A 27,270-nucleotide genomic window follows, 5' to 3' on the forward strand; every position below is an offset into this window, starting at 1 on the left:
CCGTGTAAATTGTACCATGACTAAGGTAAAAATGAACTTATTAGAACAATTTCATGGCTGATGGATCAAGTAATTGAATATACGATAATTAGTATGGATCCAAATAATTTATAGAAACTAAATTATCCACTGAATGATTGGCACTGAAAATGAAAATAACATAATAAAAGACATCAATGCTTCAGTGATTTTCGTATCTATAATCTACTCTAGCCCCTGGATACTCCTCAATTTACCAGATTCTTAACATCGAATTTAGAATATTCTAGGTAGTCTGCGCCTACTTTTATAAGCTTTTCAATCTTAACATCATAAGTCCTTTCACTAACATCTAAATTATTCAACTCTGGTTTTATTTTACTATGAAATAAGTAACGTTACTAATGTGTATGTGCATATGTATGGTTGTATCCACCGTTGCTCCAAAACACGAAATTCAGTCTGGAATGGTGTAAGTGAGGCATAACCATTATATAATTATTTCAGACCTTGATCATTCTTTAATCTAGTTGTTCATTTTTGTTTTCGTCTTTGTTTGTTGGAGTCATCAATCGATCCGGCTTAAATAATGGAAAACTAAATTTTAAAATTTTATTGTGAACAAAAAGTTTTTGAGTCTCACAAGTAGAGGTTTACTCCATTCTTTTTCTAATTTTAGTAATATCATTGGTTATAATGTTTAATATTTTACATACCTTTGTATTCATATACATAGTTTTTCATTAACGAATATTATTTTGCATTGTTATTTGAGCACGTGGGTATAAGACTAACACAAAGTTTCTAGGTTGTTATAGGTATGTTATTATAGATTTTGTTCTGAATTATTTTAATACTACAAAAGCGACATGACTCCAGTGAATTTATTTACTAATCGTTATTTTTACCTTCCTTTGACCAGAAGCTATTGATACTAGCTGAAAACTATAAATGAATATTTATTAATGTTCGTGTACTCTTAGGCTTAATATCACTACTTTACGCAATTTGTTCAGCTCAAGGTTGTCATATTTTGTAACTTACAACTTTTAAACACTTTCTTAGTTTTCACGTCATCTGTTGAATATTCTCCACAAACTGATAGATGTAAAAGGTAGATTTTTTCATATATTTATATTTGCAAAAGGTGGGACAGTTTGTTAAATGTTCTCCAGGAACATCGATGAGTATTTTTCATAATATTTTTTCTTATAAAAAGAAATAAAGTTTGCTAACGCTCTCTACAACTTTCTGTTGCAAAATGAACGAAAATTCGCTTAGTGTTCTCCTTAAAGTTTTATTTGCAAAAGGAAGGAAACGAGCATCGATCATCTTAATGCGTCACATCGATTGCTGAACTTCGTCTGTCGTCGATTCGTTGCAGCGAACTCCAAATGGTGGAAGACAATTTTACATGCGCAGGTTATATACGACAATTATACTTTACAAACATCTGCACGTTATATACGTTAATCGTGTTTTTTAAAGATCTGCAGGTTTTATACAATAATTATAAATTTCAAGCGTCTGCTGGTTATACACGTTAATTACACTTTTCAAATAATTAACTATCGAAATTTTATAAGGCTTAAAGTATCTACGTTTGATGGGATCACAGAATTCAAACTGATAATAGTATTTTCTTCTAATCGTTATTATCAATACATTAGGATGTTACATAGGTTATGACTGGCGCTACTTTAATATTCAATATAAAAGTAAATACATATGATAAAATTAGCTCTTCTTTTATTTCCCTTTTGAGATCAGATTTGGTGAAATCATCTAATACCACCACCCTAGTGAAACAAACACAACCCACGTTCCAACTTGACCAACGCAAGAAGTGAAGTTGATTCAGAATATGAAGTACAATAATTAGCCGGGTGACTGTATGACACGAGCTTTGTTTTACATCCGATTACCGCTGTTGCCTCGTGACGTCAAGTCCCCACGGTCGGTAAATTCGATTACTGCACGTGCATATTCCCAGTGGTCTGAAATATTCGAGAAGAGGTTTCGATTAAAAGAAATTTTTTGCAGTTGTTTCAATAAAGTCATAATGGCAAATAACAATTGAATGGTAGTAAATTTCAGTAAACGTAGCTAAATAACTGAAATAGATTCCGGGAATTTTGTATTAGAAGTTAATTTATTAAAATAAAACCTGTTCACGGCCATTTGAGACTGGTATAAATTAAAGTACTAACTAGTAAGTTTGATCGTGGAAAGAAGAATACGTCAATATACGTCACTACTTCCTTTCTGACTAAATTTGCATACTTAAACTTACTGACTCATGATTGTCATGTTTAGAATATGATTAAATTCACGTTTTTCTGTTCTAACGTTAGAGGTCTCTCTATGCTACAAGTTCCCTACACCTTAAATTGACATTAATAAAGTCTGTTTTCTACAATATTACTTGTGAATAAATTCTAATTTGAGACAATTCAAATACTCCCGCAAGTCTTGGGCTGAAGTAAATTAATTATTTAACTCTAATTGAAACGGTATTGAATTTAAGAAGTCTCTCACCAAATTATGGCGCCCTGTCTTACCACTGTCCAGACAGATGATGTTAGCGTTTATTCTTTACACAATCGAAACCGTGTGTATTTTGTTTTATCGACCCTTTTTATTTGTTTGAATGAATGCGTATTATAAATCTCCAGAAGTTCTAAAGAACGTTTCAATTTCTTTTCTGGAACAATCGACTTTGGTAAATGCCAGAAAGTAACATTACAAACCACAAAATTAAACATCTCTGATAATTATAATAATTGCAGTTAAACACTAAAATAAAACAAAAGTGGTCTTTACTCTGCAGGTAATAATAAAGAATTTCTTATTTCAGCCAACGTTTCATAGGGTCCAGGGCTCAAAACGACATTTGAAGAAAGTTTATTTAAGATCCGTTACTTTGAAACAGGTTTTTATTGTCCAGTATATGTAAATAGTTGAGTTTGAAGGCAATTCACACCGCAATAAAATTCTACGAGTCAAATACTGTAAGTAAAAATTTCACCATTTTGACTCCTTCCCAATAACCAAAATACACAGTAATAAATATCCAGTTACAATGCGCAGTGATTGGTCGACTTGAAAGTTGTTTGTTGCGAAGTGGTGGGTCAGGTGCTATGGAAACCTCTTCTTCCATTCTTAATGCTAGATGGTTTACAAAAATAGTCAGGGCTCAGATAACTACAACAATAATTCTTCTATTTTCAACGCCATAGCCATAAATGTAACACCTTTTTAGTTACTTCTCTAAATTTATGTAATAATGATAGACTTCACAAACAGTTCCGTTGAAAAATTGTTACATTTCCACTTGATTAAGTTATCAGATGTGTACATTTCTTTAAAATCCCTTTTAATACGCTTCTGATGTCACAATCTCGTAATTTAAGTGATATTTAACGGTTTGGCATAGGCGTCTTTTACTCATGGTGCATATTGAGTGACGAGGGATATTTATTGCTATCATCACTGTGTATGATATAGCTAACTATGAAACTGAGCAGATCGTTTTTGTATAAATTTTATCGAAACATATCTGAAAGATCCATGCATTGTCAGTATATTTGCATATTTCTGTATAAATACAGAGTTTGTTGTATCCTGTGGTGATGATTAAATTTGTATTGTTTTTAATTTCTTAAGTGGCAGTGTAATGTTGATTCATGCATATTCAATCACTAGATGTATGTACTGTTTATAAATTTTAATGATATTTTTAGGTGTCGCCCCTAGTTGTTGTTTTTCACATTTCTCGCTGCCGTTCGCTATTGATGATTTGGGTGTTATGATTTATCCATGCTAAACCTAACAAAAGCTATGCAAGTTTAGTGTCTGTATAATTCAGGTGGGTACTTATATGCTTAATAGCATTAGTTTGTCTTTGGTAACGTTTATTTTGATTATGTGTTTTTGGCAGTATTCAACTATTAGGTTTCGTGCTGGTTGTAGGTTTGTGGCGGCAACTGAGAGGGTTGTGGAACTCTTCCATAATGGAATTGAATTGTCACATCGTCTGCGAATTGAGAACTAAGACGAAAATTTGGATCTGTTAAGGGCATGGCGTTTACCTACATGATGGATAGGATAAGACTAACTACCCCTCTCTAAGGGATGCCTGCCTAGGGAGCAAAGTACTCTGAGTAGGTGCCCTCAGGTTATCTCTGCCTTTTCTATTTTCCAAATGCAGTGTATGTTTTTAGTGCAGATTTTGTTGGACCTGGGTGGGTCAAGTACACCTTCGACCTTTTCCTCCCCCTAACAGTAGACTTTTACTCTTTTATTTATGCTGTTGTATTTGATGTTTTAGATTTTAGTTTTAATTTGTTTTCCTTCTAGAAGATGATTTTGGTGTTTTTCATTGTTCAAAATTTCTACTCCTTGATATTGTAGTTTGGTTGAGTTTACACCGCAAGATGTCTCTACGGTCTCCGCGCCAACGATGTTGTGTCCATATTTTATTTAATCCATGCAGTATTTTTCTGGCGATACTTCCCACACTTACACAATGCTAAATGTATATTTTTAGCTCCAGTAAATAAAATTACGCATTGCTCTTTTAAGGCCTTGTCTATATTACGGGCTGATATAATCAATTTTACATAATTACACAGAAATTCCTCATGGAGGTTCACACAAAACCCTGCGTTCACGTTAAAGTCCATTCAAGAAATAAAGTAATATACATAAACGAATTTATTTCAGTACACAGGTAATCCGAGGGTTGCGGGTTCGACTCCTCATCACACCAAATATACACGCCTTTTCAGCCGTGGGGCGTTATAATGTCACGCTCAATCCCACTATTTGTTTATAAAAGAGTAATCCAAGAGTTGGGGTAGGGTGGCGATGACTAGTTGCCTTCCCTCTAGTCTTACACTGCTAAATTATGGATGGCTAGCGCAGATAGCCCTCGTGTAGCTTTGCACGAAATTCAAAAGAAACCAAACCAATTCAGTACACAAAAATAAACACTTTTTAAAATAGAATAATAAATGTATCGGAAAATGTCTGTAATGCCTAGTACTAAGTGGCCGTATTGATGATGTTATTTATTTTATTTTTTGACTAGAGGTACTTCTCATTTTGTTCTCCGTGTATGATATGACTAAATTGCTCCTTGAGTCGTTTTTGTTTTTATTTTCCTAAAAATGCAGATAATATATATATTACTGCTATTAAAGTTCCCTCTCTTTTCTGATTCACACCATTGAACTTCCAGTTTATAGTAGGGTTAGAATAAACACTTAAGTTTGAATTAGAGAAGTATCACATAATTAAAATATTTTTTTTACTTTTTGATGTATAAAATAGTTTTCTGTATAAGCAAAACTAACGATTATTATTAAATTTAATGTGTTAAATTAACAAAATTCAGACAGTAGAAATCTTGACTACATCTCTACTATAAAATGGGCTGATTAAAAGAGGTTACGTAACTGCTTTTCCATTTCTGTCACGTTTCTCGACTCGACTTTTATGATTCCTCACTTCAGATTCACTTCCTTTGTTCTAGAACAGTTTCCTTGGAGGATGTAAGCTACTGAAAATTCTCGCAGAGACTTTGTTGATTTTTAGCGAATTTATACGTTTTCAAGAAAAAGAAGACGGATGGATGAAGTATCCTAAAAACAACGTACAAAACTTTTAAGGTAAGATATTTAAAGTGCATTACAAGACCTTCAAAATTAAATCCCATTATGGACTGGAGTTCACTTTTACTTGCAGGCTTTCACAGGATCTGTTGGGATTTCACCAAGGACAGAAGAGCTGGGTATACAATTTGCCGCTCAAATAATTAAGTTGCACATCTACTTGTGAAGTTTTTAGTTATCATAAGTGCTGTGAAAAGTGTTTACGTCTTTTCAAGCGAAGTATGTATTGACGTATGAAAGTTTAACACATACAGACCGCTTCACGCCTTTCGGAATCCTACTTGAAAGTTGGGGAAAACTTCGGTTGTTAGCAATATCTAACCTTCTATATTCTATAAGACAGTGAATATGACATAGCTGAATTATTAGATGCTGTTTATTTATTTCTTATCCAAGAAGATGAACTATATCTATACATAGAATTTGCCTGAGATTGATACAGTTTAACTGCCAAATACGTTATTTTTTTAAATACATAATCCTTTTTTGGTTAAACATAAGCTATGTAGTAATTTTATTTTTTCCCATTTTAATACGATTTTTACCATGAATTTTTTAATAAAAAGATATTCTCAAACGTGCAATAGTAGTTAGTGAGTTGGGCTGCTTATAGTGGTATCTAGGGTTCGAAACGTGACACTACTGAACAGGCACACCAGTCCAATCTGTGGGTGTTACCGCAATTAACCTCGCTTTTGGGTTCGTAGTCGGTTTATTTTGTTTGTTTGAAACTGTGCATAAAACTACACAGTATTCTAGATGTACGGTGTCCACCACGAGTATCGAAATTCGGTTTTTCGCTTTATAGTTACACAAACTTACCAATGAGGAGCTTTAACCCTATCGCCACAGACATCCTTTACTGCTCATTTTACGAGGTTTTAATGACTTGCATTCAAAATTTAAATTGAAGCAAGTAGTTAAGGTTGTTGTGATTAAAAGTGAACAAACAGGATACTCGTGGAATACGATTAATTACTGTCATGGTCCTTTTCTGAGTAATTGGTTAATTTTAATTATAATATTTAATTTCACAAAGTATTAAAACTAGTTAAGATGTAAGTTAACATCGTATAAGTTTTATTAGATATATCGAGTTTTCTTCTAGTAGTAAGATTTGGGCTTAGTGATATTATTAACCGCATAAAATACACTTAACGTCAAATGGAAATGCCAACGGATGTCACTATCTTTGTTGAGATAACTAACGTTTATGTCTGCGGGTGGTCGTTCACTATTATATCAGTTTTATAAAAGTAACATAGTCCCAAGTCGCGCACAGTATTAATTTCGTTGGCTTCGTGGGGATGGCGGGACCGTGAGTGTATTGTCATCGCCTCTGAGAAAGTAGCAGTGATAACATTTTAAGTGTCTGTCGATCTTGCAGAAATCACTAAAGCGTGGGATTTTAGATTTACTATGGGGCATACCCGAAATCCCTTCAAACTTGCACGGGGATAATAGTTCAAGAAATAGAAAACATTTTGATGCGAACGTATAATATAGTATAGATTACAATATTTTTTTGTTGAAAGAGATCGAACTACATTCTTTTTACCTATCAACATGCAATGATATTTTAATAAAAATATTAGTTTTATCGGATCACAAACATTTAGAAGACGGAGAATTATTTTCTGCTATGAACTTATCACACATTCTGTGTTACCATAACAATTATAACCTTGACAAATGTAGTTCAGTCACCTAATTCTTTAAAAAATACAGCTGTAATCTTGATTTCAAAAACAAACAAATCTTGATTGTTAGTCTTTTTCATGTTTTACAAAATTTTGTCATGTTGTTATTAAAAAGTATTAAGCCTTTTAAGATGTTTTATAATACTTGTTTACAATACTTTCTTAATAGTATACAACATGCATCATTGCTCTAATATTACACATCTAACCACAAATCAGTTTCTTTCCTCCATTAATTGTAGAACTTTCGTGTTTGTACAGGTATCCCATAGGTAAATATTTTTATAACATAGACAATCTTTTCTATTGGAGGATTTGATATACGCAACAAGAAAATCCTGCGCTTCAGTATCAAGTCGTTTTGTTTGTTTTTTTTCCTACGTAGCTGTTGTCGTAGTTAAGGGAGGTAGGGTGGATAGTTATTCACTCAAATCCGTGATTTTCTGCGCCGATTTACTTAATTTATGTAAAATATTAACAGCTAGCGGTGAAGACACTTTATACTAATATCTGTCTAGTTTTATTTCAGAAAATTGTATAGCAACAAAAGATACAGTTGAAGTACTAACAAAAGTGAATTTGAAGATGTTTACAAATTATAGTGACGTCTGTTTTGTATCTGGGACATCCATATTTAAATTACACCCATACTAGATTTGATTTATTTTGAATTTCGCGCAAAGTTACACGAAGACTATCTGCGTTAGCCGTCCCTAATTCAGCAGTGAAAGCAGCTAGTCATCACCACCCATCGTCAACTCTTGTGCTACTCTTTTACCAACGAATAGTAGGATTGACCGTCACATTACAATGCACCAAAGGCTGAAAGGGCGAACATGTTTCGTGTGAAGAGAATTCGAACCCGCGACCCTCTGTTTACGAATTGAGTGCCTTAACCACCTGGCCGCCCAAGCAAGAAGCAGAACGTTTTTACAACTGAACATCTGATGTTAATTTCATAAAATAGAATAAAACCAATTTATCTTACCTATGTATATTTGTTTATCAACTACAACTGGCTAACTTACGGAGTTTTTAACCCTCAACGAATACTCGTTAGTCGATAATTGAGAAATAAACGCAACTTACCTCGGGTTATTAACCTAATTAACCCTATGGTTGATCGGCCTAACTTGTAGAGAAGAAAGTTTACAAGTACAGATGCGAGTTGAACTTGAAAATCAGCTCATTAATGTAAATAAGCAATTATGAAAAAAAATCAAGTTTACTCAACCTGTTGCTAGTGGTAATATTATGTTCGGCACTTTTGTCAACATCATTGATCGACCAGAAACACGTAATAAAACATTACTAAATATATCTGTTCGACCAAATTAGCGCTCGAGTTCAATGTGGAACAGATTTACTGTTATAATTTATGTTAATACCTACGCTTGTCTCAGTATAGTTTTTATGCGTGTGACGTATGTTGTTGGATATTTATAGCGTAAGTCTCAGCCGTTTTCTAAATTTATAGATGATTCTGGAGAGTAAAAATCAACATTATGTGGTTTACGTGTTTTCGAACGTTCGAGAATCTCGCGTGATAATATAAACGTAAGCCATCACAAGACGCCAAGAGAATATATTTGTTTGTCAGCGACAGTCAGTATACTATAAGCCTCGGAAGCTGTAATTGTAATTAACGCTTATTAGTCGGAAAACTACAGAATTTGAGCAGCAATTTTTGTAGATTTCGATCATTATAGATCGTGTAACTTCAGTGAATTAACTTTGAATGTTAGTATTTCCACGAGGACATTAGATATTGTAGTCGGAGAAAACTTACGGGTGCTTCAGGCTAGCTAGCTGTCAAGAGAAGTGGATAGGTGAATCAACAAAGAATTAATTTGCTCTCTGTGAACATTAATAAGAGATTCAGTTCCATACCAGATATAAGGCTCAATATTGTTTGGAAAACTGTATACAAACCATAATTTGTATTAACGAGTTGTAGTAACCGTTATTATAAATTATATATATTTGTATATTAAAATACATTTCTGTTAAGAAAGAAAATTGTATCAATCTTGTTGGCAAACATAAATTGACTACATATTAAAATGTAATTAACTTCTGAATTAAAGTTTCAGGTATTTGAAATAGTAATACGTAATATAATAAATCGTAGACTCGTCTGAGATAAATTATAATACGTACGTAATAAATGTCAATCCCTATAAATAAATGTGGTATAGGTAACGGGCGTTAATGAAAATGTACCCGACGTTGACTATGTCGAATGTAGAGGAATGTATGTTCGCTCAGTGTTATATTGTGGGTGTATTGATGATAGTCTAAGTGTAACATTGACGTCTAGGCGTGAACTAGAACAATTTCTTATTTCTCTTCTTTACATACAACTTTTCAGTACACTTGTACGATTTATGATGCTTTTACACATTCAAGTATTACTTTAGCCACTAGTAATAATACATGACTACTAGTAATCATACTATAATAGAACTATTGCTTATATGATACTGGAAAAACTTTTTTTATTACGCGATGTGCAACCCCTAACTTTGCGAAATGTTTATCCTGTGTGCATTTAGAGTTGCAGTAGGGGTCACGATTTTCTCGTTTCTCCTTCGTTTCCCGTCATGGAGAACTTTTTCTCCATTCTCAGGGTGCATATATGACGTCATGAATACGCCACACGCGCGTCTAATGCACTGGCACCATCTATATAAATATATATAATAGTACTGTCTGTTGAATGTCCATGTAAATACTTAGCAGGGTGTGCATTGATCTTCACCAAAATTGGTATGGAGGTTTATCAGGTCCATGGGGAAACACACACAAATTCTCAATTTTGCGTGTTTTTCTTTAACCACTACTTCACCCGTATCGATGGATCTTCATCATTCTAGACATGAAGGTTTGTTGGGTCTACGAGAAGATACGTGCATACTTACGGTTTCACATTTTTTGTTTTGCTGTTTTATGGGCGTTTTTTAATTACATATAAAGAAAATTTTTTAATGTCTTAAGATAATCTTTCGTTAATCATGAATTTACATTACTTCCATCCATGGTACGGGTACCCCAGCTAGTAATACATAATACACGACCACTAGTAAACGTTGCAAAAGTGTTTAAAGTGGTTTAAAAATGTGCCAGTAAGTACGTACTTGGAAAGGTGATAAATGTTTGATAAAGAATCTCACGCTGCAGTTTAGAGATACATTAAAGGCATGGATATAATCGTTTACAGTGGTATGCTTTTTCATTTGCTTTTGCCATACTGCCATTATATTTCCTCGGACTATAGAGCTCCACTTAGCCACTGGTTAATCCACTATCCTCTTGTTGACTTCTCTATCTTTCAGCACCAATATTGCGCACACCATTCACAGTTCATCCTTTTGTACAGTCACCAGGGCCACTGAGAGTTTTCATGGGCCTCAGGGGATTTCTCCGATGGATCTAAATACTGTTTCGCATCAAACAAAAACAGTAGGAGCTTATCACACTATAAATGGATTAGTCACGGGCATCTGGAAAAATGTCTCAATTTTAACTAAGGATCCTACCACAAGTACCATTTTTTTGCAGATAAATTACCGATATCCTACAGACGTGAAACAAACATTTTTAACTTAATGGTACACAGAAACGTTACGTGGAACTAATTCAACCTGTACACCGACAAGTACAACACCTTGCAACAGAAATGGATATATGACGTGATTAAATCAGTAAAACTAAAAACAACATACGATCCGGGACTCGTTCACTTGTACCACTCGTTATCTGATTTATTGTGCAACTTGCTGAAAATTTTAACAAGTCTACAAAGGAGACTTGGTGGCATGTCAATAAACTACAAAAATAATACTACTGGCGAACCAACAGGGCAGTATTTCAGTGAAAACGTGCAAACACCTGAGGATTTCTTTTAATATGGGATTGAAGCTTGGTTTGGTTTGAATTTCATGCAAAACTATAAGAGTTCCTAATATAACTATAAAACTGTTCCTAATTCAGCAGTACAAGACTAGAGGGAAAGTAGCTAATCATCATCACCCAACGCCAACTCTTTTTACCAACGAATAGTAGGAGTGACCGCACGGCGAGCATGTTTAGTTGGATTGGGAATCGAACTAGCAGCATGCCAGAACACAGACTTAAAGTGCATTATCCAACACTAAGAATGCCTAGCGAAAAATCTTCAATACTCAGATGTATAAAACCTCAAGCAATGAATGAATACCCCTCATTCATCTATTTCGATTTTTATTTTTAAAATTTTGGCCCATTTTAGTAACTTCAGTATTTATCTGTAATCATAAACCTATTATTTTTAGTACTTTAGGTGACCTTTCTCTATTTATAATCCCATTGATCAATTCTGAAATGAATATTATTTTTTAACATTGTTGCAGTAATACTCATTGTTTTACGTGAGTAATGTGATACACGACGTCATGTCTCACTCTTAAAATGTTCCTATATTTTAACAGTCAATATTTACTTTAATATATATCCTATGACAGCAATTAAGAACAAAAGCTAAAAAGGCGCTGAAATTAGACGTTTCTTAGCTTTATAATTTAATAATAATAAACATACATACATATAAATACAATGAATGCTTAACGATAATTTACTTAAAATTTAACTTCAAAAATAACTGATTGTTTGATTTTGGAATTTCGCACAAAGCTATTCGAGGGCTATCTGTGCTAGCCGTCCCTAATTAAGCAGTGTAAGACTAAAGGGAAGGCAGCTAGTCATCACCACCCACCGCCAACTCTTGGGCTACTCTTTTACCAACGAAAAGTGGGATTGACCGTAACATATAACGCCCCCACGGCTGGGAGGGCGAGCATGTTCAGCGCGACTCGGGCGCGAACCCGCGACCCTCGGATTACGAGTCGCACGCCTTACGCGCTCGGCCATGCCAGGCCCCACAAAAAAACAAAAAAAAAAAAAACATCAGAGGCAACGTTATATTTGTAACATTTATATAAAATAATAACCATATGGGGTTAGTATCATCTTATGATTATTTGATTGGATGTGAATGTAATTTGAATTATCTGCACGATCATATTGTACTGTTACGAATGGAACTTTGTATTTTACTAAATCTATTAACCAAAGAATAGCCTTTAAAAAAAACCTTTCTATATCGCTGATGTTTCGGACTGACGAACTACGGCTGCTCGAAACGTTACCTATAAAAACGGTCTTTTTGGTGATTTGTCTAACATCGTCCTTCGTCTATTGTAATTTTTTTCAAAGCAGGTTATTTGTATTTACAAAATTCTAAATCATTAGAATATCTGTAATAAATTAATAATATTAACGCCATTATTAACTAAAGATAGAAAGGCTTAAATAAGTGGGCTAGATACGTCTCAGATTATTACGTTAATAATTTTGTTTTAAGATAATGAAGTAGGGTATTTTGCTCAAGTGTTAACTATAATCAGGCCGAGTTGTTATTTCATACTGCTTACTTCCCAGATTTTGTTTCAATAGTTTACGAGTGGTTCTGAAATGTTTCGTTCGCAGATTACTTAGTTTTCTCTACTTCGGTCGACCAAATGCTGCACTTCGTGATTATGCAACCTTTTTACGCATCACAGAATTAAAATCGCTTATTTAAAGTATCTTCTCGTCGCTATATGGTACAGGCATACTACTTACTATAGCAACAGGGCAAACGTAAGCCTAATTTGTTATTAATAATTCTGTATAAAAATGTACAGCCTATGTAATAGTGTGATCCAAGTTTACTATTGTATTTTCAATATAACCCGAAATTAATAAAAACGTTTTTAAGAATATAAATTTGTTCTTAAGTGAAAAACAAATTTCAAGAAATTTCAATAAATAGTTTTTACTCTCCAGCACCCTCTTCTCTCCCACTTACTAGTAAGGGGTACTTTACGGTTTATTTATTTTAAACTGAAATATTATTACTTTTGAACACATATTCTGCAGTTTTTAATGCTGGCTTCAAACCACATTATCAAGCGTTGGAGACACAATTAACAGTGTAAAAATAGTACTGAACTTTACTACATATGAAAGTTATTAAAATATACATTCATGATAAGATGGCTGCTTGTTTAATAATACCAGTTAATAGTTACGAACTTAACTGCCTGTATTATTACACATTAACTCATACATCAGTCTTTCTCCATGTCTTTGTTATACAACTAGGCGATAGGATATGTATCTTCCAGCTGTCTCACTAGGCCTGATGATCTTTACTACCTAGACAACAAAAACAAACTTAAATTCTTGATAATGAGAAACTCGCTTGAAATAAATATGCATCTCAGAATGGCTGTTTTGGGCATTAACACTAGGTCATTTTCATGTTAAGATTCTTAACCTGACGATGACCTAGGAAGGTTGAAATGTTCTCTCCTTATCAGTAAGTGTTAATACCCATACCAGCTACTCTGAGTTACAAAAACAAACTTACCTCTTCAAGGAACTGTTAAAAGTATATATAAACTTGAATGAAGTCAACTCTATTTAAAAAAAAAAGTTACTTAATAAACAAGGAATGAAGTAAATTATCATCCTAGATGATTTCTTCTGAACTAGAACTACTTTATTATTTAAAACATAGTTCAAATTAAGCCTTTACTAGTAACAAAAACTTTTATTGAACCAAATTTCAGTTGTCTGTATTGCTACCATAACTGTGCAAATGATTAACAGTTGTTTAAATACACAAAGTGCTTGAGGGAAATAGAATTACACAGTCAACTCGTCTTACAATGAAGATTATTTGGACAAGATGTTGACTACTCAATTCTTTTTCCATTATGGCAGTTTTAGCCATTTGTTTATATTTTCATGTTTTGTTGTAATGTCTAACTACACCTCTTTATTTTTATTTAACAATAAAAATATCTCATTAGTACCAAATTTGAGTGCCCCAAATGATACAAACAAATTATTTCCAGCCACATAGCATTTACACAATAAAAACACTGAAAGAAAGAAACATATCTATTTAGGAAAGACAAAATTACTAATGCTCCAAAACATTTTAAAGAAAATTTCAGAAATACACTTAAGAAACGTGGTCTAACTGAGAAAACAGCAAAAGCAATCCATCATATAAACAAAGGTTAATTCTTTTACTGTCTGACTAATTAATTTGACATTAGTTTAACTACAAAGAAAATTTAATGCTTGGTTTCATTATATGTTTACAAAATGGAACTAAAAATACTGTCCTTTATATCTTCTTGGTAAATTCTTAATATGAGGAAAAAATTTCGTGATGATGAGAAACTCACTTGAAGTTAAAATGTATCTCAGGATGGCTGGTATGGGTATTAACACTTTTAATAATAAAGCAGAGAACAAAATTTTTACCTTCTTAGGTCATTTTCAGGTTAACCACAAATGTTAAACAAAATGTTTTTTTACTTCTCCAAAATACTTCAATCACTGATAAATAACACATCAGATCATGAAATAAATCTTTAGAAATTATGTATAAGATGCAGCATGGAGCCTCAATTAGCTATTTTTTTAATATATTTATATAAATACTTATAAATTCACTTGCCTGGCCACGCTTCAGCCCAAAATATCGAGCTACAGGGTCTCCAACTTGAATTCTCATCAGCTGGCTTTCCTTCAGTTTACTGAAGTTTGCTGTTAAGTTCTTACTCTTACCTTGATTTATTTTATGAAATACAAATTAGATATATAGTAAGTACATGAAATTCATAAGTATCTACAAAGTTGCTTTATCACAAAATGGGTTTGGAAACATAGCTTTATTCTACTACAAAGATTTCATTTGTTGGTAAAATATTTTACAGCTGAAGCTAACGATAGTCTTGTGAAAACATCACTTGATTCTTGACTCATACAAACAATCAACACAATTTAAAAAAAAAGTTTTTCAGAACTTATGGTGGAACATACTTAATACTTTCTTTTCTGGATCAATTTTTTATATTTTGTTGTTTTTTTAACAAACATATAGCATAGTTACTAGCATATTACAGACTTTTCTTCTGTATAATTATGCATCATTTTGATTTTTACTATTTTCTTTTAAAGCTGGACTTTTCTTAATTTAAACTGACAAAAAATATTCTTCAATCTTTAATCATTTTTTTAGTAATGAATTAAAGTTATATAAACAAAAGGGACCATCTATTATCAGTGTTACTGTACCATTAAGACACAGACAAAATAGATGTTAGTACTTATCATATAGAACTGGTGGTACAGATATGGCAGTAGACAATAACCTTGTACCATTGAGACAAAAGAAACAGGGAAGATAATTTAGCAATAAAGCATGCTTTATTAAAATGTTCCAGATCTGGTTGTGAATGTGATGATTTAAGCGTAGTGATTAAGCTAAACCATAGACTTAGACTGAACAAAGGAAGAACTTATTTGAAGATGTCCCACTTAATTTGACAGACCAGCTGCAGAGGTTCAGTTTATTATGGCACTGCAAGGAAAATATAAAAATGTGAACACAATAAATAATGATACATTCATAAAGAGGGGATTGGAATCGTATACAAATCACTGGTTTCAATATTTGTAAAACTAATGACACAGTAAGTCCTAAACATTTATTGTTGAAGCAGATGCATTACAATATGACTTCTTCAATGATTCTCAAATTAAAAGTGCCATTTCTATAATGAAGACTAAATATAAAAATCATGGTATAATACCCAGTACAATACCTCCATAATATAATCCATACAGATTTCATCTTGTCATATGTTCATTAATATTTAATTGTTGTTTTAGGAGTTGCACTGGACTTCATTCACCAAGATCTATTAAAATAACCCTAAATCACTGGTTTCTAGAGTGACTCCCACATTAAATATCTAAGGCTTTGTATATTAAAAGATACTGAGATGACTTGTGTGGTAGGTGTTAAATGCATAAAAACAAAGGACAGATAGAAGATACTCTTGAAAGCCCTGGAGAGATATAAAAGTCAAGTAAATTGAGGAAGATATGTCACCTATAAGACATTTATACAGTGAAAGAAACCAAAATGTTAATATATTGGTCTTTATTACATAAGTGGATTTTATGATTGAATTATACTGAAGAAAGAATATGCTTGTTATATAATAAGCAGATAATACATTTAATGTCATGAAACTTGCATGTTTGGGACATGTGAACAATACATTTTCTAAAACTCTACTTATATATCATAGTTTAATCACAGAACAGGACAGAAAAACAAAGGATACTATCTGTTTAAAAGTTCTGTTTTTTCTTCAGGGGTCATCACAACATGTTCTGGAACAAGCTGAAAATAATTTTTAAATGTGATAAAATATCACTAAGTTTTAAAAAGGAAACTATGAATGTGTTGTATAGTCAATATTTATTTTCTAATAACACGGATAACAATTTTCACAGCATTCTGATTTTTTAATCTTGGAATGCTTCCAACAGGCAAGATATCTTTTGTAGAATAAAAATGTAATTTAAAGTTTTGTACTTTTTTAATAAAGTTTACAAGCTAACACTTTCTATATACCAACATCATTAGTCCTACAACGCATCTTACCAGTGGTTCATAAAGAATAATTACGGTTTGTTCAGTACAAAGTGAACCTTTTTCATTCTAGACTGCTAAATTTTAATGTTTGTGTAAATAAATACATCCACAAATATTTTCCATCAGTATTTCATTTAAAATTTAACAAAACCTAAGAAATGTAGTTTTATATATGAGGTTATGAAAGTACTGAGTTTAAACATCCTAAATGAAAGATTAACACATGCTCACCTCATGTTCAGTGATGTTGATCAATAGCTCTGACTCCAAAAACTGCTCCAGAATATACTTAGGTGCCATGTCAACTAATGCCTTTTAAGAAAAATACAAGTTTTATTAAAATAGATTTTTAAGGTTTAAAAAATGTTATGAATACATAAGCATGAATCCCACAGAATATATCAAAACAGGCCTGAAACTAGTAACATCAAGTGTTGCTAGTTAATTATATGTACATTTTGAAAGAAAAATCTTTATTAAATAAATTTAGTGATTGATATGTAATGATCATAGCCATTACCACCTGTATGGTTCCATTATGGATTGATGTGTAACAATTACAGCAATTAGCATCTCTTTTGATTCTATTATGGATTCATCAGTGTTGGTTATAGCCATTACCATCTGTTTGGTTCCATTACAGATTAACATGTAATGATTACAGCAATTAGCATCTGTTTGTTTTCATTATGGATTCATGAGTATTGGTTATAACTACTACCACTTGTTTGGTTCCATTATGGATTCATGAGTATTGGTTATATCCACTACCATCTGTTTGGTTCCATTACATAGTGATGTGTAATGATTACAGCCACTACCATATGTTTGGTTCCATTATTGATTCATGTGTAATGATTACAGACACTACTGTCTGTGTGGTTCCATTACATAGTGATGTGTAATGATTACAGCCACTACCATCTGTTTGGTTTCATTATTGATTCATGAGTATTGATTACTCATTGTTTGGTTCCATTACAAATTCATGTGTAACAATTACACCCATTACCATTTGTATAGTACCATTATGTACTGATGTGTAATGAATATAGCCATTACCATCTGTTTGGTTCCATTACATATTGATGTGTAATGATTACAGTCACTACCATCTATTTGATTCCATTATGGATTTATAATTACTTTATTAAGTTAGAGCGGTATCCACATTATTGAAAACTATTGATTGTTTGGTTCCATTATGGATTTATAATTACTTTATTAAGTAAGAACAGTATCCACATTACTGAAAAACTATTGATTTATAGTACAATATGAAAATAATAAGATATAACAGCTATGTTAAGAACTTATTAAAATGCATGAAATAGACTGTGTTTGGTTTATTTCTGTTTGCCACATCTGTTTCATACCATGTAATGTACTAAGCAGCAAAGTGATGTTTCTTAACAAAACAAAGTAATACAAAATCAATGTAAATATATTGGTATTAAAATGATCAATTTATACATGGTTTTGGGTAGAAGAATGTGATACATGAAAGACCTTCATATATATTTCAAAAATAACAATTTATTCTAGCTTGTAAAAATACTCTATGTTGTTGTTAAAACACAGTTACTGTTTGTAACCAATAGATTACTTCTCTTATGGAGAATAATATACAGCTCAACAACACTTACAATAACTGTTTTCTTAGTTAGTGAGATTACATTAAAAGTTACAAGTATCTTGTACACAGTGACTGAGATTGTTTTAATTAAACATTTGTTAGTTTTGTACTGTAGTTATTTACATTTGGACACTGAATATTTCAAGTATTATCTTCAACATATAGTTCAATGAAATGTTTACAATTAAGAAGCATAAAATATTTTCTTTTGATTATATTCTTGATTGCAAGTTTTTACATTTTCACACATAGTTTATTTTTGAATTTTGTCTGTTTTTTAACAATATTACTTATCACCACACAAGTCAATGGTCGTTCTTTAGCAATATTACGATACCATTGGAAGAGACACTGTAGCCTTCATCAGAATGTTAGGACAATCACCTGCAACACTAAGATCTTCGTGAACCTAGACAGTTTTGGTTTATGCACTTAAACATAAATAACTAAAAGATAAAACTAAAACTAAGTACTGTTTAATTGTGTGTCTAACAAACACATTTGTAGATAAGAAACAATACAAAATGGCAACAATACTGAGAGCAGACTAAAAAAACTTGCATGGAATTGTGCACAACAATGTTAAAATAACCAATGGAAAATTCTAATGTAAAATTAGATTTTTCTATTGATTATAAACATCTAGAGAAAATAAATATTGTTCAGCATGAAATCATGGACATGGCTTCTGTCAAGAGTTTCAAAGATATTTATTTTTGTTTAAAAGAACTTGTCCTAAGGGAGGATGTATAAACAGACCAATTACCATAGTTACAGTTTACACATAGAAATCTGGTGTATGAGAAGAGGTACTTAAGTTACAGAGATTGAAAGCTAAGACCTGTAAATGCACATTTGTTACAGGGGAACAAAATTGAAGGTTAGGGGTTTTATGTAAAAGTTTCTTTCAAAATTAAGGTATTAAACATACTACATATAAAACTATAAAACACTGATCTGCAACTATCATTATAATACCAATTTCATTGGTGCACATCAATAGTAAACTTGCTTAATTACATTTTGAATGTAACTCAGTTAAACCATGTGACATGTGCAAAAAGGGGACCCATAAATACAGGGTTAAGTTTTGAAACAATTAGAGTAAATAATGTTATATTATTAATTATTGTTGATAATATCTGATTTGTAAGTGACTGAAATAAAACATGATAATAATTACAACTCATCTGCTTAGTTTGGTTCACACCATAACAGTCAGTGTTCACGAAAACTAAACATCACTATGTCATATCACAGACAATTTGACTAACTATGGTATTGGGTGAAAAGCCTCTCAGCACTGGATATGGCAAATGTAGTGTGGTTGATATTATAACATATTCTCTTTTGCTTACAGTTCTTAGAAATACTAAGAAAATATCAGTTGAAAAAACAACAAATTGTATAACTGGTTATAGAGAATAATGGGAAATTGTCTACAATAGCAAGTCCAAAGACCAAAAACCTGGACAACTGATACAAATGAACACTCTAAATTTATAAAATTACAAACTAATGACAATCATTGCTAAATTCTACATGTTATCAGTATAACCCTCACCCTCTGGTAGAATGGTTACTAAGCGATTTCACAGTGACAATAAAAAAGTACTATCATACCTCAACAAATGCTTTTGGATCTAGGATCTAGGTCCAGTATAGGAAAGTTATGGAATATATTTTAAGTTGACTGTGTGGTATGAGACACACTTTTATACTAGGAAATAAAACATTCATTAACTTTATTATATAACATATATTACACTTCACTTTGTGCAATTATTAAAATATTAGACTAAATAAATGTTGCAGTAGATTCATGCAATGAATAAAAGCAAAACAAAAATCACTGAAATATCTATAGGCCAAGCAAGTTGTTTCAGATTAGGTGTAATCTACTCATCACAATAACCACCTGTTTTGCAGAGGGTGTCATACCCTGTTGAACCACGATTATCGCTCTGGAAATATTCTCTTCTTGCATTCTTTGGCAATATGTCTTGATGGTTTTGATTCCTATCTTTGGTTCTTCAGGAAAAAACACAAACATCTGATCTATTGTGGGAAAAACAAGGACAACAATTGAATGGTTTAATCAAAATAGTGATTTTATCATTATATACAAAAAAATGTTTGGCCAGACATTGGTACAAATCTTTATGAAGTATAACAAACTACAGCATGCTATCACTAGTGGTTCACAAGTGCAAGAACACACATAATGCTCTTGTAAATCTACAATTGGGGAGGAGTGTAACTTATATTATTCCAAAAACTTACCAAAAGTACAATATATATAACTTACCATCACAGTAAGCCATGTACTTAGAGCAAAACTACAAATCAACCTGGAATCAGCATATCTAATTAAGTATGTATGTTTCTACTCTCAAACATAAGAATACATTGTTTGATACTTTCACTTTTAATATTTTTAGCTGTAACTCCAAAAATATCTCATTTTGTATCACAATGTATTGTAACCATCACAATCTTGGATGGTGATTTTTCAGTGACAGTATTTTTAATTGTTACTGAAACTAAACCATGTAGTATTACACAAAAGGAAAAAAAACAAAATAATTGAATCACTATTAATTTTATAATTACAAAGTACTTTGAAGATTTATGGTTATAAAACCTAGAAACATTGTGTACATTTAAAATCCAGTAACATTTAGGATTTTTCCATGAAATGAGCATCAAGAAAAATAATACAAATATAAATATTTCACGCTGACCATCTTTATTAATATTAGTAAACTTAAATTCAAATAAAATAATAATAATAATAAATATATAAAATTAAAATAAATGATGACATGTTATTAATTGTTACCTTTAAGGATCTAGTACGTAAATAAAACAATAATTACATCATTGCTAATCTTGTTTTATAACTAGCCATCCTAATGAGAGGTCTTATCAACACTGGTTGTAGAAGATGCAGTATGTTTGACGTGTGTTAACATATTCTCTTTACCTTTCACTCATGGGTTCTTTAATTAAGAGGGTTAAATTCAGGTTTTTCATACATCCTGTACAGTAGTTTACTAGCTTACAGTGCTGTAAACTATGGGTAATTAAAAATTTCTATCACACAAACCATTAAATATCCTGATGCACTTTATTAGTTTGAGTCAACAGTATAATAAAACTACTTAACTTGACGAGTCAAGGAGATTCTACAAATTTCAAGATGCAGGAACTTACCCGTTGGGTCATCATTGTGTGCTACCAACACCACCAAATCTTTCCTAGCTGGATGCTGTTCACTACAAGTAATACATTAAAAAATACTAAATTTATTATTTTACCATATAAACATCTAATGTCTAAAATTATTTAACCAATTCACCTTTATCCTTGAAATAAAAGTTTATTCACAGAGGTGTAACAAAACACTAATAATGTAAATGCAATAACTAATCCATTTTTATTCACAAAATAATATAAACTGGTTAATGTGAAACATATTTGATCTACCTTACAAAACAACTAATATTTCTTAAACTGGAATCTGCGGTTTAATGAGTCATGTTTAAAATTTCATCAAAATATTTAAAATATATTATTTCAATTTATAGAAATAAAAACATTTTATTTTGTAATACAGCTTTTCATGTATATGCAACTATTTTTTCCCCAAAACCAGTGACAGGTTCAGGTTTACAAAAATATCATGAGTTACGAATGAAGCTAAGGTCACCAATGTTTGAGAACCACTATAATAGCTGAACAGAGTCAGGTGACACCAGGTTATTTAGCCTACTGATGTCATACAACACCAGGAAAGGACTAAAAGGTCACTTGCTATCTGTAAATGGGTGTGCAGGGATACTACTGAAGGACCAAAAGGTCACTTGTTGTCTACGGATGGGTGTGTAGAAGTAGCCTTGAAAGACCAAAAAAAGTCCTCTATGCATATATAAGGTACTTGATGCAAGTTTTAAAAAACTGGGATTAGAATAGGTTACCTGTTGAAAATCTTTACTTTTTCTAATAACATTCTAACAAATATCAGAAAATGTAATTATATCTGAAAAGTACACTCTGGTCCCAGTTCATAAACAGAGTTGTTACTGTCTCTTAATGTGGGTTGGTAGTTGATAACTGAATAGTATACAGGTGTAAAAGATACCTTCGTTTTGAGTGACCCCTGATACTCATTGTTTAGAATGATAATAGATAACCTTTAGAGATTGGTCATTATCCTATCAATTCTGCCAATTTTTAAAGTTCCAAGTCACATGGCTTACTTTTAGTGTTAGGTTAACCCTAATTAAAAATGAATTATGCACTAAGTACCTCATTAATTAAGAAAGTATAACATAAAAGAGCATAAGTTATTTCATTATATTTCATTTATGAACAATTTTTTGCTATTCTAAGAGTAAAATTTGGGTTTTATTTTCTCATCATTTTCAAAACTCACTCATAAGTAAAATTCTTATCAAGTTATTCTATCAGTAAAGCAACTAAATTACAAGATAATAAAACATAGACAGAAATTAGATAACTAAATCTTATTATAACAATGATTAACATTGTAACATTGATATGATTTCACTTGGTTTAAACTGACACATGCCTAACCTTGGTTTATCACCAAACTGGATTTTAAACTGTTCTAAAGTCTGATCCAATTCATCCTGGGTTACAAGGTATCCTCTATCATGACAGAGCTATATGTGGCAAAAAAAAAAAAGATATGCGCACTGAGATTAAAAAAACTACTCATGTGCAATACAATAACAAGAGTCAAATATTAAAAAACAAGGATATACTCAATGCTTTTAGAAAGTATCAGGTCATACCATAAGTAATGTCTAAAAATGTAATACAGAAAGTGCATCATCATTTCTGTCTTTGTAGAAGGCTTTAATGACTAAAATATGTAGTAGGACGTGTATAAAAATGTTCAAACAAATAAAAGAAACAAACCCAACTCAATTTTTTCAGATCATTAATCAAATAAACCTTTATGAAGATGGATGTGTCTGAGGTGCACATTAGGCATATAATGTTTTATGAGTTTATAAAAAGGCAATAGTGCAGCAGAAACTACATGAAGCATTCAAGGTGTTTATGGTGTGTAGACTCTCAATGTAAGAAAATGTTGAAGGTGGTTTCAGGAGTTCAGATCAGGTGACTACAGCTTAAGTGATGCGCCACGTGTAGGTTGTCCTGTTAAGTTTACTATTGACTTGCTGCTGGCTGCACTTGATGAAGATTGTGCTGTAACAGTTAAAGAACCAGCACAGAAGCTTAATTCAACTCATTCAACAGTTCACCATCATCTGCAACAGCTTGGAAAGGTGTCAAAACTTGGATAAATGGGTACCCCATGATTTGACAAAAGCCAACCTTAGAGCAAGAGTGGTCATTTGCACTTCTCTGCACTCTCGTGAACATAACTCGCGTTTTTTGGACAGGTTAGTGACTGGAGATGAAAAACTGATATTTTATAGAAATGTTAAGCACTGCAGACAATGGCTCAGTGCAGATAAACTGGCTAAAGCTCAGCCCAAAATGGACCTCCACCCTAGGAAAGTCTTGTGGTGTACTTGTGGAATATTGTTGGTGTAATCCAATTTGAGTTGCTGCCACTCAGTATAACAATCACATCAGACTTCTACTGTCAACAGTTTGAGTGCTTGAATGTTGCACTGAAAGAAAAGAGGCCTGTTTTGATCAATCGTAAAGGTATTGTGTTACACCAGGATAATGCATGGCCCTGTACAGCAAGGATCACATCTGCAAAGATTGAAGAGCTAGACTGGGAAAATCTTCCACATCCTCCTTATTCTCCAGACCTTTCCCCATCTGATTTCCATCTATTCCAAAGTTGGCAGAACTATCTCAATGGAAAAGAGCTTTGAACACACGAAGATGTCAGAACTACCCTCTCCACATTCTTTTCCACCAAACCCAAAGAATTTTGTAGATGTAGCATTCAGAAGCTTGTGAATCATTGGCAGGAAGTAATTAATAATAATGGAACACACATTATTGATTAAATAACATTAAAAGCATTTGATATCTTTTCTCTTTTTCTGAATTCTGAACCTAAAATTGGGCATTACTTAAGGGATGGTCTAATATAAGCTTATGAACATAGGGAAAAAGATGACAGAGCACGTTCTAGGGCTGTAACAAAGAGTAGAATTTTACCTTGGTTTGGAAAACATTACTGAAAGGAGGTTTGAACCATCAGTGGAACTAATTTGCCTAACTTACTGATGACATCACCATAACTACTACTATTTAAGGGTTAACTGAAACTCCTTATTTGTTTAACAGGTAAGCCATATACAGATTAAACATTCACATGCGACTTAAATGATGAATTTTTAGTACTGAAATTAAAATAACAACTAATGTTTACACAAATGTACTTGATGTCACATGCAATATTCATATAGTTACAACAAGCTCACATTGGAAGATCATCTTTTTGTGGCCAATTGAAACTACTACAAAAAAATTATTCAACAGTCATTATTCCATGCAGGTTAACAGACACAGTATTTTTAACATTAAATTACAGTGACTGTCTAAAATACACAATAAATACAGACCTTCAATTGTGACTGTTATTATCATTCACTTTTTGTTTTTAGCAGTATTAATGATTAACTACACACATTCTTTAGAGGAAAGGGTGCTTTTTTTTCAACATTAAAATTACCAGTGTTAGTGTAAAAATATTGTGTTTTGTACTCATTCTATCACAACACTTCCTTTACATTTTGTGCGTAAGCATTTAGTATATTTAATTAAAGTAATTTAACCTCTAAACATACTGCTGTGACTGTGAGCTGCACCGTTATGGTGTACTCAAATACATGGAAGTGTTACATGTAACATTACGGTGGGCTTATTTTAATACAACAGATTTTCTTTGTGACATTTAGTATGTGATTACTGGTAAAGGTCATCAAACAGTTTCTGTTAACCACAGAAAAACCTAAAACTGCACAAATACCATCTGACATCGCTTAAAACATTTAGAACTGTTCCTTGACCATAGCCCTAGTAAATTTAGTCTCAATGTTATTTTTGACCTTCAGCTAGTCTTATTTTGAGCAAAAGGCTTAATTTCTAGGTGCAACACCTGTTGTAAAGCTGTAAAAAATATTGTTTTATAGATATTAAACATAAGTTACTTTATTAAGTTTGCATTTGCTTTGTCAGATCATCATAGGTAATAATTGTTAAAAAGTCTCGATCATTTTCTTAAATTAATTTCCGTTGGCCTCAGTTCATATATTGTCACCTGATGATGTCAAGTAAATCTAGTGAAATGTTCTGAATACACATTTTTAACGTACAATCAATAAAAATTTGTGTAAACTTAAAAACAAACAGTTCTTTATAAAATCTAATGTTTTATCAATCATTAGTATTTTATCACGTCTTCAAATCTAGACAAAAATCATGAATAACTTTCTAGATATAACAAAATAAATCAAAAACATCCTTAAAGAAAGATCGACCTGGGGAAAAGTTTTATAACTTGCTTTTTAATGTGTTATTTGAAGCCTGTACTAACCTAAAAAATATACTCTACAACATGCTGAATCAATACACAAATTTTAACTTTTAGCAAAAAAAGTGCTTTGTTTTGCTAATAAACAATCTTTTATGTCAAGACACATCCTTATGGTGGTAGTTCACTTATATCATTTGATAGATGAGTTTTTGGCTTGTGATGCTTGACCCTATTCATTTAACCAAACTTATCTAATTCTATCCAGCCTCCAATTATACTTGATGTCTTTTATGTCCGAAGCTATTCCAAAAACTGACCATACTATCTGCAGAATACAACTAATTTGCAGATGATTTCCAGCTTTTGAAATCTTAAACCCTCTCATCTAATCCTGCATTCTGATCATTAAATACACACACAAGAATGGCATATATATTATCCTGCCTTTATTATTTAAAACACTTCAATCAGATCTGTTCTAACCATTCTTTTCTCAAACTTAAAGATGAGAAAGGTATAACTAAGAGATATAATTATAAATTCGGGCAGAGTATAAGTCATTTTCAGCTAAGACAACTTTTTATCAGAGAGAGGTTAAATTTTGAAATGAGTTGCAGACTGTATTATAGGGGTGCAATAAATTTAAGTTTAAATAAAAGACTGATAAATATTTAAACAATGAAAAAATTGGATTTACCTTCAAATGTTTTATTTTTAAAATTAAACTTAATAGGATGGGACGGATTAAACACATCAATGGACCCCTTGCTCTATAAAAATTGTTTAAGTGAGATATTGGTTCCAGATAACCGTACCTAACCCTAACATCGCTACCTGCATGATAGTTTTTCTTATCCTCCATAACTTATATGTTTCCGCTTCATCGTCCATAATTATTAACAATGTTTTAGAAATGAATATACTATAGTTAATTAAAAGTTGTAATAGAACTTTACAATTAACCTTTGATAAGTTTTCGCTAGTTTTGTTTACATTTAAATCTGTATTGAAAATCGTTATTCTGTTAATAAGTACAAACACGTTAGAGAATGAGAAAATGCGACATATACTTCTTTTTAAGATTTAACTAGCCTCTAACCAGGGCTATGAATTAAAATCAAGCGTGGGCGCTCAGAAATTTACTTTCTCTTCATTCAGCCATATATTAAAGTTTTGTTTTTTTAATATTTATACTGGGTTGAAAATACGAGCCGAGAGTGAGAAAACTTAGCAAC

The 27,270-nt window shown here is 32.0% G+C and overlaps 1 protein-coding gene across 2 annotated transcripts; it reads right to left on the minus strand.

Annotated features, from left to right (window-relative positions):
* Nucleotides 1-13,385: 13,385 nt before the first annotated feature.
* Nucleotides 13,386-27,131, minus strand: Polr2E (DNA-directed RNA polymerases I, II, and III subunit Rpb5). Of its 2 annotated transcripts, none has more exons than XM_076515341.1 (8): nucleotides 26,870-27,131; nucleotides 23,137-23,225; nucleotides 21,754-21,815; nucleotides 20,456-20,595; nucleotides 17,133-17,213; nucleotides 16,588-16,646; nucleotides 14,910-14,988; nucleotides 13,386-13,591 (listed from the first exon to the last, which is right to left on the minus strand). In XM_076515341.1, exons 1-8 carry the CDS (start codon nucleotides 26,924-26,926, stop codon nucleotides 13,526-13,528), a joined length of 633 nt encoding a protein of 210 aa, XP_076371456.1. In that variant the 5' UTR covers nucleotides 26,927-27,131; the 3' UTR covers nucleotides 13,386-13,525. The 2 variants fall into 2 exon arrangements, with proteins under 2 accessions (XP_076371456.1, XP_076371457.1); XM_076515342.1 differs by lacking the exon at nucleotides 26,870-27,131 and adding an exon at nucleotides 26,733-26,866.
* Nucleotides 27,132-27,270: the final 139 nt, after the last annotated feature.

This window comes from Tachypleus tridentatus, chromosome 7 (assembly GCF_004210375.1).
Source record: "Tachypleus tridentatus isolate NWPU-2018 chromosome 7, ASM421037v1, whole genome shotgun sequence".
NCBI lineage: Eukaryota > Metazoa > Arthropoda > Merostomata > Xiphosura > Limulidae > Tachypleus > Tachypleus tridentatus.